The 15,585-nt window shown below is 35.2% G+C and overlaps 1 protein-coding gene and 1 long non-coding RNA gene across 2 annotated transcripts in view; one reads left to right on the forward strand and one right to left on the reverse strand.

Moving 5' to 3' along the window:
- Positions 1–15,585, reverse strand: part of Trhde (thyrotropin releasing hormone degrading enzyme) — a 388,269-nt gene that overhangs the window by 71,583 nt on the left and 301,101 nt on the right. The window contains exons 11-12 of the mRNA XM_042698986.1: positions 9,166–9,299; positions 9,010–9,065 (exon numbers count right to left, since the gene is read on the reverse strand). Of these exons, the coding sequence (XP_042554920.1) occupies positions 9,010–9,065; positions 9,166–9,299 (190 nt within the window). The remainder of the gene's footprint in view (positions 1–9,009; positions 9,066–9,165; positions 9,300–15,585) is intronic.
- Positions 1,218–15,414, forward strand: LOC122124258. Its single transcript, XR_006150509.1, has 4 exons — positions 1,218–1,231; positions 6,500–6,506; positions 7,409–7,412; positions 15,338–15,414. It is a non-coding gene; the product is annotated as an uncharacterized LOC122124258 (long non-coding RNA).

Genomic DNA, 15,585 nt, shown 5'->3' on the forward strand with positions numbered 1-15,585 from the left:
TTTTGACATAATGTCTTGTACATCTCATTGTTGCAATGGGTCAATCTGTATCCCTATTTAAACATTTTGTTTAAACATTTTGTTATGCCATGGGAGAGGGACATACAAAGCAACAAAAAGATCACGTGGTACCTTATAAATTCCATCTTGGGGTTCATTTTGCTTAACATCATCTTATCAGGCTTTTCTGCTGGTCCCAGACATATACTAGTTATTATAAATATGTGGTGTAGTGGTAGAGTGCTTGTCTAGCATGCATGAAACCTTGGGTTCAAGTCCACAATATACCATATACACAGAAAAGGCCAGAAGTGGCTCTATTGCTCAAGTGGTAGAGTGCTAGCCTTGAGCAAAAGAAACTCAGGGACAGTGCTCAGGTCTTGAGGAGTTCAAGCCCCAGGACTGACAAAAAAAGAAAAAAATTTTTTTGAAATAAGATTTTATTGTTTGTTTGTTTTAGTTTTGTGCTGATGCTGGGACTCCTGGCCAGGATGCTGCCCTGAGCTCTCTTCTCAAGGCTAGTGTTCTACTATATCACTTAAGCCATAGTTCCTCTTCTGGCTTTTTGTGATTAATTAGGGATAAGAATCTCCTGGATGGGGCTGGGAAGGTGGCTCAGTAGTAGAGCACTTGCCTTGCATGCATGAAGCCCTGGATTCGATTCCTCAGCACCACATAAGCAAAAAGAAAAAAAGCCTGAAGTGGTGCTGTGGCTCAAGTGGTAGAGCATTAGCCTTGAGCTGAAGATCTGAGGGACAGCGCCCAGGCCCAGAGTTCAAGCCCCATGACTGAGCCCCCCCCCCAAAAAAAAGGAATCTCCTGGCTGGCTTTTAATCACAATCCTAGAATCTCAGCTTCCTAAGTAGATAGGATTACAGGCATGAGCCACTGACACGAAGACCAAAAAAAAAAAATTACTAAGTGTTAAATATTTCCATGTAAATTGCTGTGCAAGGCCAAATGTCTGGGATATATACTTCCATAGATTTTAAATTGTACTTAAAGCATGTAGTAACTTTAAACATCCATTGCTGTGACGGTATTTCCCACTGTTAACCTTGTAGCTTTGCAGTTTTTATCATACAGTAAATTAACAAATAATAGCTGCCAAACCTACGCTTGAAAAAATCACAAATCACCTCTCCACTCAACTTGTACTCATGTAACAATGGCTGCAGTAAGTTCATCCAGTAGTTTATCCTTTTCCCTGTTCTTATTCATGTGTGTGTGTGTGTTGATATGGGTGCTGAACTTAGGGCTAAGATACTGTCACTGAAGGCTGTCAATTTACCATTTGAGCTTCACTTCTGGTTAATTGGATGTAAGAGTCTCACAGACTTCTCTACCTGGGCTACCTTTGAACTACAGTCTTTAGATCTTAGCCTGTTGAGTAGCCAGGATTATGTGCATGGTCCTTTAGCAACAGGCTCTGTCCACTGGAATTCTCCTCTTAAGCTTAAGTGTATCCTTATTTTAGCATTTTGCTATTTCCGTTCCCCTCCCCAAATTAGAAAAATGTGTATACAAGATGCAGGGCATCACATTAAATACACTGAAAACAGGGATTATATCATGGGGGAAGAACATACAAAAGAAATGAAAAGGGTTTATACCATGGGGGAAGAACATACAAAAGAACCAAAAGATCACATAGTATGGGGCTGGGAAGTTGGCTCAGTGGTAGAGTGCCTGCTTCACATGCATGAGGCTCTGGGTTCAATTCCTCAGCACCACATAAGCAGAAAAAGCCAGAAGTGACACTGTGGCTCAAGTGGTAGAGCGCTAGACTTGAGCTAAAGAGCTCAGGGACAGCACCCAGGCCCAGAGTTCAGGCCCCACGATAGCCAAAAAAAAAAAAAAAAAAAAAAAAAAATCACACAGTACATTATAAGTACATTAAAAAACAACATCAAGAAAAACAAAACTTTTTGTGTTCCTATCTTGGGGTTCATTTCACTTAGCATCATCTTATATCGTCATATGTACATAGCTTTTGACCTTTTCTGCTTGTCTTAGACATACACTAGTTATTGCAGATAATGGAAACCATGGAACCTATGTTTCTTTGAGCCTGGCTTACTTCACTTAATACTGTAACAAAGAGATGTACAAGACACTATGTTGAAAACAAACTTTACAACTTTGGGGGGGGTGGAGGGAGGGAGGGGTTGGGGAGGGGGGGGGAGGGAAGGGATGGTAGGGGAAAAACAAAGAAGATAACAATGCTCGATAGGAAATGTACTCATTACCATTCTCATGTAACTGTAACCCCTCTGTACAGTATCTTTACAATAAAAATATATATTGAGAAAAGCTTAAGAGTGTGTATGTGTGTGAGTGCATGCACACACGCACGTGAACACTCTTGCCTGTCTTGAGGCCTAAACTCAGGGCCTGGGCACTGTCCTTGAGATTTTTGTACTCAAAGTTTGTGTTCTACCACACTTGAGCCACAGCTCTACTTCCTTTTTTTCCAGTAGTTAATCTGAAATAAATCTTATGGATTTTCCTCCCTTGTCTGGCTTTCAAGCACAATCTTCAAATCTCTGCCTCCTGAGAAGCTAGGATTACAAGCATCAACTAGAGAGACTGGCTTCTTATTCTGCTTCTAAGTCTTTAATAAATTTCTCTAGAAAACTTTCACTTTCTTCTGTCATTTCCTATATGGTAGTTTTGTCTTTATGTTTTTGTTTTTGGTCAGTTATGGGGCTTGAACTCAGCACCTGGGCACTGACCCTAAGCTTATTTGGTTCAGGCTAGCACTCTACCACTTGAGCCATAGGGCTACTTTTTTATATAATGTTTTTTATGATCTTTTTAGCTACATTTGTTCTTATTCTGCCATGATTTTATAATATTTTCTTCTTAGCTTGTGTGTACTGAATGGACTTAATTATCTACCATGGATTGCCCTGTTGTGAGGTCATGGGCAACCAGGAAAACATAATGTTCTATTTTTTTCATATTCTCCAATCTCACAATGCTCTGTCAAAAAAAACCCCACAAACCAAACACACACATTCAATAACAAAATATCTACACATGCTAGATACTGATTTCAAAGTGTAAATCACAGTAAAATGAAAGTTGTAAGGCGTTTGATGACTCGATTCCCTCCACACAACCAATGAAAATTAGAATACTGTAAATAGAAATGTAGTAAGACATCTCATGTAGTAGTATATATCTCCAAAAAAAATAAAGAAGAAGAAATGACAGAGTATTATCACTAGAGACCATGTACATAAAATCATAGGGCTTGACTCAGGGACCTGAACAAAGGGAGAGAGATGATGTGTCTGTCATCAGAAAGCTCACTTATAAAAAGATGTTTCTTCTCAACAAATTAACTTCTACATTCAAGTATATCCACTGAAATTGCTGCAGGATTTTTCATGGGATTTATCAAATTAGTTATATAATTTATGTTGAATAAAATATAATGTAATATTTTGAAAATTACATTGCACAATCACAATATACTATAATCAATTATGCAATAGGAATGCAGAAAAATATAGCCACTAACCAAGCAACATCAGGCCATTTCCCCGAAATATGAGCATGTACATTAAGATAAAGACACCCTTTCAAACCTATATAAAAAGTAAAGCCAAGCTAGGTACCAGTGGCTCATGCCTATAATCCTAGCTACTCAGGAGGCTGAGATCTGAGGATCACAGTTCAAAGCTAGTCCAGGCAGGAAAGTCTATGAGGGTCTTTTCTCCAATTAACCACCAGAAAACCAGAAGTGGCACTGTGGCTCAATTGGAAGAGCTCTTGCCTTGAACTGAAGAGCTCAGGGGCAGCACCCAGGCCTGAGTTCAAGCCCCAGGACCGACCCCCCCACACCCCCCAAAAAAGCCTTTTAAATGATAGGATTAGAATCATCAGTAACTATTTATTTATTTATTTATTTATTTATTTATTTATGTGTGGGTCATGGGGCTTGAACTCTGGGCCTGGGTGCTGTCCCTCAGCTCTTCAGATCAAGGCTTGAGCTCTACCATTTTGAGTAACAGCAGCACTTACAGTTTTCTGGTGGTTTATTGGAGGTAAGAGTCTTAGGGACACTCTTACCCTGGCTGGCTTTGAACTGCGATCCTCAGATCTCAGCCTCCTGAATAACTAGGATTATAGATGTGAGCCACCTGTGCCTGGCACAAACTTATATATTTTTAAGAACATCAGAGGAGCTGGGAATTCTATTTTATACTTGTAATCATATCTCTCCTCATAAGGAGGCCATTGATAGGAGGATTGTTTTCAAGGCCATACCAGGCAAAAAGTTAGTGAGACTATCTAAAACAAAAAGCTGGATGTGGTGGAACATGCCTGTTATATTAGTTACTCAAGAGATAGGATTAGGAGGTGGGGTTTGTTTTAGTGTAAAACTAAAGCAAAAAGGGTTGGGGGCATATCTCAAGTGATAAGAGCACTCACCTAATAAATATGTGTGCTCATGTACCAGTACCACCAAAATACAAACTGCATGTATAAAAGTAAGGCTCCACAACTTCTTTAAGTAAGTAGTGAGTCACTTCTAAAAATCATTCTGACTACTAGACTGAATTGGAAAGACGTATTTATTATAATGAAGGATTTAGGGCAATTAAACCCTCTCAGGCCTAGATAACAGAGGTCTAACTTGAGAGAGACTTTGTAATACAACTTCTAGTATTTATCAAGAACCTTGGGCTCTTTGAATCCCAAATCACATGCCTAGTATAAAAATCATCCCTACAAAACGCATACATGTATACTGCAACAGCCCCACGACACTTTCTGCATGTCATCACCAACAATGGCAAACTCCTTAGATGTGTAAAATAGCCAGAGTATAGAGGCATTTCTGCTCAAGTTTGTTTTAAGGAAAATAAGTTAGCCGGGTACTGGTGGCTCACACCTGTAATCCTAGCTACTCAGGAGGCTGAGATCTGAGGATCATGGTTCATAGCCAGCCCAGGCAGGAAAGTCCGTGAGACTCTTATTTCCAATAAACCACTAGAAAAGCAGAAGTGGTGCTGTGGCTAAAGCGGTAAAGCCCTCGCCTTGAGCTGAAGAGTGCAGCGACAGCACCCAACCCCAGAGTTCAAGCCCCAGGACCAAGCAAAAAAAAAAAAAAAAGAAGAAGAAAAAAAAAGGAAAAAAAAGTTGTGTAGATGTGTAGAAGAAGAAATATTTGGATCATCTCATATAAAATATCAAGAATTGTAACATGTGCGGAAGCTAAAGTGTCAGCAAGGGCTAGGAGGAGGGAAACAAGATTTGACATTGTATTTCCCAGATTGTCTTAATCTTGCACCAGTAGAATGTATCAGTGTACTTTTTTACAAGTAAAAGTAGCCATGAAACAGTGATACTCACTAGACACTATGTTGGAAATGAACTTTTCAACTTGTGGGGAAGAGAAGTGGAGGCGGGGATTGGGAGGAAATGAGTGAGGGGCTAAGGGGCTAACATGCAAAAAGAAATGTACTCATTACCTTACTTATGCAACTATAACCCTATGTACAATCACCTTCACAATAAAATTATTTTTATAAAAGTAGCCTGAAAAGACTGTTACATTGTGGCTAGTTAATTACACTGAAACTGTGACACAGAAATTCATACCTGAATAAACAATCAGTTGCCAACCCTACAATTAATTATGCAGCAAGTATATATTGGCACAAGTGCTGAACCAAAGATCAAATTAGGCAGTCCTCACACAATGATAACAAAGCACTCGACTTAGGTCACTTAAGTTATTTGAAACCAAAAGATAAGAGGTAAAGCACCAAAGGGATAGCCAAGATATGGAATCAGCCAAAAACGCCCCTCAGTGGAGGAATGCATCAAAAAAATATGCATTAGAAAGACTGTAGAAAAAAAAAGTTCAGGGGCTGGGAAGGTGGCTCAGTGGTAGAGTGCTTGCCTTAAGCTGAAGAGCTGAGGGACAGTGCCCAGGCCCAGAGTTCAGGCCCCACGACCGGACCCCCCCCCCAAAAAAAAAAAGCTCAGTGGCATCAGTACAAAAGAGACTAAGCTGGCATGTTTTCTTTCATATGTGGAAGCTAGAATTCATTTATTAATGCAGAAATAAATGCATGGGATAGCATGCAGTAAAATTCCTTAGAAAGACAAAATCAAACCAGGAGCCAATTGGCTCTTGGCTATAATCCTAGCTACTCAGGAAGTTGAGATCTGAAGATTTCAGTTCAAAGCCAGCCAGGGCAGAAAAGTCTGTGAGGCTCTTATCTCCAATTCAGCACACACACACATACACACACACACACACACACACACACACACACTTTTTTTTAAATTATATATATATTTATATATATTATTGTAAAGATACTATACAGAGGGGTTACAGTTACATGAGAATGTTAATGAGTACATTTCCTATCAAGCATTGTTACCCCCTTCTTTGTTTACTCATGTGACTGTAACCCATCTATACAATATCTTTGCAATTAAAAATTAAACACTGGAAGTCGGTACTTGAAAGGGCTGGAGTGAGGTCAAAGGGTAAGGAGAAGACACATAGAGAAAAGGAAAGACGGGATAATACATTCAAGAGTTCAATGTATATCCTACAAAATTAAGAAAAGGTGAGGGAAGGAGTGGTTTGGGGGGATGGGCTAGGAGAATGTTGAAAGGGGTGACATTGATCACGACTCATCATACTCCTAAACTGCATTGTTAAATCAACTCCTTTGAACAACTACTTAAGTAAAATAAGAAAATTAAATTTTTGAAAAAGGAGATAACTGTGGATATACTGATCCCTGAAACCTCACCTAACTCCCACTAGACAGTCAGTCAAGGCCATGCTGAAGCAGGATGAAGGAAGTAGTGTGTTTTACGCTGCAAGTAAATGAATAGAATAGAATAAGAGAATGAATTTCATACAATGGGAAAGCTCACTTTGACTTGAACCCATGAATTCTTCTGTGAGTGGCTTTAAGGTGGATTTCTCTTCCCACCCTGTCCCCCATATCACACACATAATTAACAGCTGTGTGACCTTAGCTAAGTGACTTTGCCCCTGTTAATTTCCATGTCCCTGTTGTAAAATGGGTAACCCCTGTGTTTATTAGGATTAAAGGAGGTCATGTGAGCACGAAAATAAATGATAGGTGTGATGTCAATAAGATTTGAAAATTTTCCTGGTTCAGTTGGTATTTCCAACTTTCAAGGCTGCCAAAAATTGAAATTTTTCTCTACTTATTATTCTATAAACAATATATCACAGTAACTATACATTGTGATAGGAATATATGGTAATCTAGATATGTCTTAAAGATATACACAGGTCATCTACAAACACTATACAATTTTATATATAGGAATTGAGCATCTGTAAATTCTGATATCACTATTTGGTCCTAGAATTAAGACCATATAGATATGGAAGGACCGTAATATTGTATGCAAACGTCTCCACCTATTAAATAATAATAGCTTACTAGCCCTTTATTCTTGGTACACAACTAACTTTTCTGTTACCTTCATTTCATTCACCTTCTCTAAATCTCCATGTAAAAGTAATTTTTATGTATATATTTTTTCAACTTTTTCATATTTTACTGGAAAGCAAAACCTACATCCCAGTCATTTTCTCCACATAACAGTATATCTGTTGTTTCCAAGGTTTGGCCAAATAAGATGATGTCCCCAAGCTCTTCAGAATCAATAATGAAAGGGAAAGCTAGAGTGTATTTTTCACAAATAATTTCCTGGAATTCCTCCTTTCTCTCCCTCCCTCTCTTCCTCTGTTTCTCTCTGTCTCTGTCTGTCTCAGTCTCCATCTGCCTCTCTGTCTTTCTGTCTCTGTCTGTCTCTCTGTCTCTGTCTGCCTCTCTGCCTCTATCTCTGTCAGTCTCTGTCTCTGTCTCTCTGTCTTTCTGTTTCTGTCTCTTTGTCTCTGTCTGTCTCTCTGTCTCTGTCTCTGTCTGTCTCTCTCTCTCTGTTCCCTCACTTCCACCAAACCAAAATCTGTAACTTGGTTCAAAACTTGGGCTTTGCCTCTGTCAAAGAAGTAATCAACTCTTCTAATGTAAGCTCATTAATTCTAAATGCTGTGGGTATTCATTTGCTTTATAACATAAGGAAAAGAATTGACATCTGATTGATTACATAAACTGTAGAGGCAATCTAAGGTTCTATGAATGAAACATTGCCAGGAACTAAGATAACTCATGTGTGCCTATCAGCATAGACATAGTTAATCAAATTCCCACTGTTATCCTAGGATGGACTATTGCAAATTGTTATAACCAGAGAAATCTGTCCTAAGCTGTAACTTAAAACTATCAATTATTTAATTTATACCTAGATATGAAAAATTACAAAATGTTAAAAGGATTGAGATTGTTTTAATATTCAGTTTCAAAATTTAGTAAGTAGTTGGTGATTGATGTTATTATATTAGATGATTATTCAAAGGAATAACTGTTTCAAACACTACAAATCTAGTTGTGAAAGCACCACAAATATTACGATACCTAATACCACTAAACGCTTCTGGTACAGGATTGATATATATTTTGTCTAGAAAAGTCACACCCTGTGGAACATTTATTTCTGTCTCTCAGTAGAGGCCTTTCATAACGAATCACATTTTTTTTTTTAAAAAAAAAAGCTATTTAAAAAGGACTGACACGTTAGGAAAAAAAATTGCAGATGCTTAAAGCTATTTTCTATCAAAAGTTAAATATGGCACAAGGGTCATTTCTTAGGGCTCATTAAGGAAATAAGGAACAGATTATTAATCTCTAGAATGTTAAATTAAACTTGTAGTAAAATTGATGAACGTCTCCTGTCCTGAAACTTCTCTAAGGCTGTTATCGATTGAGAATTTGTGGTACTGAATGAAATTCATATCCAAACACAAAGATCATGGAAGGGAGGTTTTGTTTTTTTTAAGATTTCTGATATTCAAAACATACATACTTCTTAAAAGAGGAAATTCTACAAGTATGAGTTTTTATTCTGGAGATTCACAGGGACACATACCTGGCCAGGCTGAAGGCGTCGTCAATCAAACCTGCACGGTTACTGACAGAAAGAACCTGTGAGGCCAATCAGGGGAAAGAAAAGAATGGTTTAGGATTAAACTGTCAAGTGTGCATGAATCAAAGAAGATCATTAATGAACAAGTCTAGAATATACCTCATGGTTCCTGATTAACTGATCAATTAATAATCTCCAGTTCCTTAGGTCATAGTTGACTCTAAAGTAGCCAGTTTGATTGATGTTTCCTAACAGCCAGCTTCCTTTATCCAAATAAGTTATTCTGTGATGCTCTGAAATTAACGTTTTGAGAGTGAACAGATTTCAAATTTTACGAATTAAAATGGAATATGTTTCTTTTGTATCATAAACAGCAACACCAATAATGAAAAGAGAATGCCACCCTAAATGTCTAATTGAAATAATTAATTACTTGCGTCTAGACTTGGCTAGAAAAACTTTTAGTTGGTTACTCATTATCTCAATTAATTATTTTCTTATAATTAAGAATTTTAGTCTTGACAAAACCCTATTACCTATAAATAATTTTCTTTCTTAAAATAAATGTAACTTAGAAACTGCTCACTATATTTATCAGGCTTATAATTAGATTACATAAATATTATTCTTTCTATATAAATATGTACTATTCTATATGAATATAGAATGAGATTTATAGAACACAGAGACAGAATAAAAGAAACTATTTCAGATGTGCATTATACTTATTTTGTTCAGTAAGAAAGTGATTAAAACATGAGTTCATTTATTTGAAAGCCTGTTGTTTCTTGCCTTTTTCCCTGTTTTCTTAGGAGTACTAATAAATAGCAGACTCTTCAGCATCAATAATGCTCTTAAAAGGAAACCCCATTTGTTCAAGACTCTAATATTTCTACACAGAATTAGAAACAAAGAGATGAAGTTCTGCTTACGGAATTACTTTGCAAAAATAGTAACTTACTATGTTCACTAGTAAATGCAACCAAAAGAATCCAGGACAAAAAATATTACAACTTCTTATATGTTTAACACTTTCAAATATGGTCAAAAGAAAGAACTACATCCACTTGTGTGGTCTACTTTCATTAACTGCACAAAACTATGGTTTGCAATTATAATGATTGGACCATAGAACTTTAGGACTTAATGCTTCATAGAATTTGCACAGTGAAGTTGATTTCAAATTTACACACATACAAACACACGTACACACACACAAATGCAATCTGTCATCCAAGAGGAAAATGAAACAACACAGACTATCCTGGTGTAAGCTACTTTTTACAATGACTTGAAACCATGAAATGCTTCGCAGAAACTAGACTCATATCTGTGTAGGAGATAGACTATCACCAGCATTTTCACACCATAGAATCTAAAACAGGAAATAAAGCATACTGTGTTGTTTCTGTGAAGGAATGAATTCACAGAAAGACTCTCTCATAAGCAAGCTTACACATGAAAAACATTACCATGAGAATTATCCAGGGGATAAATGCCCATTCATTCTCAGGTCTGCAAAGGATAGGCTAAGTAATCCAATCTGTATTATTCATTAGTCATTTCCAAAAGTAGATCATAAAACAAAATTCACTTAAAGTATATTAAGCATAAAATTTTGATCTTTTATTCTTTTCATATCTTTTTACCACCTTTAATTTATGTCCTCAGAGGCAAATAAAGAGCTGTCTCAAAAAGTTAAACAAATTGCTTGAGTGTAGTCATTTCTATAAAATGTAGACAGTTTCTCAAGTCTCTGAATAATTATAAATATATTTTTTCAAATATTTAATATGATTGCCCATACATCTGTTTTGTCAAGCTTTTGAATGTCACCCTATTGAACAGACAAAATATGACAACAGAAATAACTAAACTAGGAAATATCATTTGAAAGTAAAATAGTCCCTTTAAAATAATATCAAAGACCAACTTTAATGATTCAATTCAATTCAATTCAATTCAATTCAAAGTAAACTGAAAGCTAAAACATCAAGAATATTATTTATTCTGATTTATAATTGTTTTCAAATACACTAAGCTTATTGAAATAAAAATGTATAAATAGATGAATTCAGCTAATCTATCAGAAAATTTGGTCACTTTTATTTCAGAAGTTTTTTTCCATAAAAGTTACAATGTTAAACCATTGTTTAATACATGAACACATGCTTAAAATTTTTGCAGATTTTAAATGTTCATAGACTCCTAGGATATTAAATCCATTTTGAAATTACTTCCTGTCCATATTTTAAATAACTGAAATAACTATAACCTGATGTAGTACCTTGCTCTCATATTGAAACTTATTGAATTCAAAAATTTAAAGGCAAAATATAATCAATTTTAAATTAATATATATTTTTTAATAGAAAACAAATCCCTATATCTTTAAAGTCATCAGACTAGAATATGACAGGCATCTTTTGTTTTAAAACATACATTATTAAATTTCTAACTAAAACCTTGAGGTTCATGAATATTTTTACACCGTTGATACAAATGAGATCTTAGAAGATGATTCCTTGAAAGGTTTTTATAATAGATTTTTAAACATATTTGGGTTCTAGTTAATTATGTCTCTAAAATGTTCCTCAAATTAGCTAATGGCATGTAATGAATTTTAAAGAGATCTTTTCTAATGCCCTAATGAGGTATGGTATTTGATGAGTACCATAATAAGAAGAATGGAAGTTATATTTCAAGCGTTCCTAATAATAATTAAAATTATTTTTATATCCAAAATGGACCAAGACTCAGACTACATGAAGGTACAGATCAGTTAAGATATTATAACAGTACATTATACTTTTGAGATACTAAAAGTAGAAATGAGATTGTATATCCTACACAGTATTTGCTGGTTGTAAAATTATTAGAATTAAGGGAAAAATGAGCAATTCAACCAAACTAACCAGGATACTGAGACAAACATTTGTTTTCTTGTGAAAACCAAATGAAATAATGTTTTGTCAAACCTATAGAGAACCATGTGCAAATACATAAAAGCTTTCAAGAACTAACTGGCATGTCTGCCGAGCAACATTTCAAACTTTAAATATTACTGTGTGTTTGGGTGTGTATATGTGTTTTCATACAGGTGTACAGAGGAGGGTGCAGAGTAAAAAACAAACCAAACTCTCAAGCCAGCTCTTTAGCTAATTACCTAACTGACATTTTGGTAGTTATTTCTCAATCCTCCATTTTCTTCATTGGTAAAATATGGATAAAGATAATATTCATTTGAGAGGTTTTGAGCCAAATGACAGAATATATTGAAGAAATCATTTTGAATTATTTTGAATCTTTTCTTTCTTAACATTAAATTTACCTTCCCCTCCATTCACCTTACTTGAAGAACTTGTCAAAATGTAAGCTACAACATTCATTTGTGAATGCCCAAATTCATGGCAAGAATGAAAAGGATAAACACTCTAACTTCCTTTGAAAAACTTAAAAATTGATTGAAAAGCCATTTTAGTCCACAATAAAATACACATTAAATTGATAGTAAATACTTATAAGAAATATTCTAAAAATGAAGCAACCATTATGTAGGTTGGTTAATTTTTTTTAAAAAAAGCATTTTATCTACCAATAACTTTGCCTGTTAGATCACATCTATATTACTATGGACAGTGAAGACTGCAAATATATTGATGTGGTTAAATCTGAAATTTATTTTCACTTACGCGGAATTAAAAATAAAAGGACCAGAATATTTTCTTTATGTTTTTGGAGAAAAGAAAAATTCATTGATTTTTGAACAAAAGAGACATGAAAACATTCAGAAGGATAAAAAGTTAATAATCTACCCAGAAAACAGTTGCTCCTGCCTGTAATCCTAGCTATTCAGGAGGCTGAGATCTGAGGAACGCAATTCAAAGCCAGCCAGGTCAGGAAAGTCCATGAGACTCTTATCTCCAATAAACCACCAGAAAACTGGAAGTGGTGATGTGGCTCAAGTGGTAGAGTGCTAGCCTTAAGCTGAAGAGCTCAGGGATGGTGCCCAAGCCCAGAGTTCAACAACCGAAAAAAAAATTAAAGTTAATAAGCTATTTCCCCCTAAATTCCCTCTGGTATTAGTTTTATTATTAGTCATCAAAAGGAAAGCTTTTGAGATTAAATTAACTACAATTGTAGTGGAATTGAAAAGTCCAAATACAAAGGTAAGCTTTTTCAAAGGTCTTCTGGAAACTTTCTTTCACAGCTTTATATACATGAAGCTTACAGAAAGCATCTAGTTAATAGGGACATTCCATAACGTTTCCACATTTTACCAGTAACAATGTTTATACCAAATAGAACATTCTGCTCTGCTTTAATAGAAAATGTCATATTGTACTGTTCTCATTGTACACTGTAAGTTTTGGGTTAGGGAACTATGCTCTTCATATCATCGTCCATGAAAATAATGACTCTTAGATTATGCATTCCACAAATTGTGTAGATTTGTATGAAGACCATATATGTTAGTACAGGCAATATGTTAGGCAAACAGGGTTGAACCAATACAGTCTTTTCTTTTCCTGACTAATAATGAAAAGGTTTAAAAATAATTTGTTTCTCAAAAAGACACCAAGGGCTGTGGTCAAGAAAAACTCTAATATTATTCCTGACTCTGTGTAGACTAAGGGGGTACAAGGAATAACAGCATAGAAATAATCAGAGTTATAGAAAATGGACATGTAACTTATGTGTAACAACAACAACAAAAACTTGTGTTTCAATTCTATGCTTCCATCAGAAAGAATGACACCACCTCATTTGTTAGGAAATGGAAAGACTTGAAAAAATTCATATTAAGTGAAGTAAGCCAGACTCCAAAGAAATATAGGTCCCATAGTTTTCCTTAGTTGCAACAAGTAGTATAGGTCTAGGATAATCTTATCAGATGAGCAGAAAAATCTCAAAAAGCTGTGTATATATGACCATATAAGATGATGCTAAGTGAAATGAACTCTAAGATATGATCACTGTTGCTATTTTTAATGTACTGTGTAATTTTTTGTTTTTTCTTTTGTATGTTCTTCCTCCTATGGTATATCCCCTGTTGTTATTGTATTTGATTTTGTTACCCTGCATCTTGTATATACATTTATCTAATTTGGGGAGAGAAAGGAGAATAACAAAATGCTGAAACAAGGATACGAGATGACCCATTGCAACAATGATACTCACAAGATACTATGCTGGAAATGATCTTTACAATTTTGCCCCCTGGGGAGAGGGGATGGGTGGAGGGAAGAAATGCAGGAGGTGGGAAGGGAAGGGATAGTAGGAAAAACAAAGGAAGGGGTAACAAAGTTGGACAAGAAATGTACTGATTACCTTACTCATGTAACTATAACCTTTCTGTACAGCATCTTCACAATAAAATAAAGTGTAAAAAAAAATGCATTAAATCCTCCCACTGTCCAAAAGTAAAGTGTTGGGCTAATCCTTATATTGAGTCAGTATCTCTACACTTTTCTGATTTCCTGTTTCCATTCTACCTTCCAAAGATGAATGCCTTTATTTTACTTCTTTTCAGTCTCATTCTGCTTGCTTTCCTGTAATGGGCTAACTTCATGCTAACCTTTGGAGAGTAATAGCAACTCACTGCTTCTTTTCATTGATTTATAACAAATTATACAGATAAGTAAAATAGTTATGAGTGAAAAGAGAAGTATAGAGAAACATAAGTGTGAATGCAGAACATTGTTATAAATTCTAATTCCAAGGGATGAGAAGAATAGATTGTAATTATTTAGAAGGAGAAACACCAATAAATGTTAAAATAAGCATTTCAATGTATTATTCTATTAAATAAATGTATTTATTATGAAATATATCTAGGTGAAAGCATATATATACTATATATAGTATGTATATATACTATATATAGAATGCATATGTACTATATATACACACAATTACAACTATATAACTATATATATACATATGTATGTGTATATATATATATATATATATATATATATATATAGTTGGTTGTGTGGCTTGAACTCTGGGCCTGGTAACTGTCCCAGAGCTCTTGAGCTCAAGGCAAGCACTTACCACTTGAGCCACAGTACCACTCACAAAAGTATATATTTTTATAACATGTAATAACATGTTATAATTTGTATAACATGTAAATTCAATAACATTAAAATCTGAAAATAAAAATCCAAAATATTTTATATGGATGTTGTGTATATTGAGCACTTAATATTCACTCCTAATATCAAAACAAAAAGGAAAAACTATACATAGATAAAGAGAGAGAGAGAAATCTATAGTGAATGTGTATGTTTGTGTATGTGTGTGTGCCCATACACACCCACACAAGAGGGCCTATGCCCTGTCCATGACATTTTTGCTCAAGGCTACCACTCACCACTTGAACCACAGCTCTACTTCTAGATTGGGGAGGTGGGGGAACGGGCTGATTAGATATAAAAGTCTCACAGACTTCCATGCTTAGGCTGGCTTTAAACCAAGATCCTGAGATTTCAACCTCCTGAATAGTTGAATTACAGGGATGAACCACAAGTGCCAAATTAAAAAAAAATATTTTATACATACCTAACTATATTA

This window comes from Dipodomys spectabilis, unplaced genomic scaffold (assembly GCF_019054845.1).
Source record: "Dipodomys spectabilis isolate Male_0828 unplaced genomic scaffold, ASM1905484v1 ptg000234l, whole genome shotgun sequence".
Lineage (NCBI taxonomy): Eukaryota > Metazoa > Chordata > Mammalia > Rodentia > Heteromyidae > Dipodomys > Dipodomys spectabilis.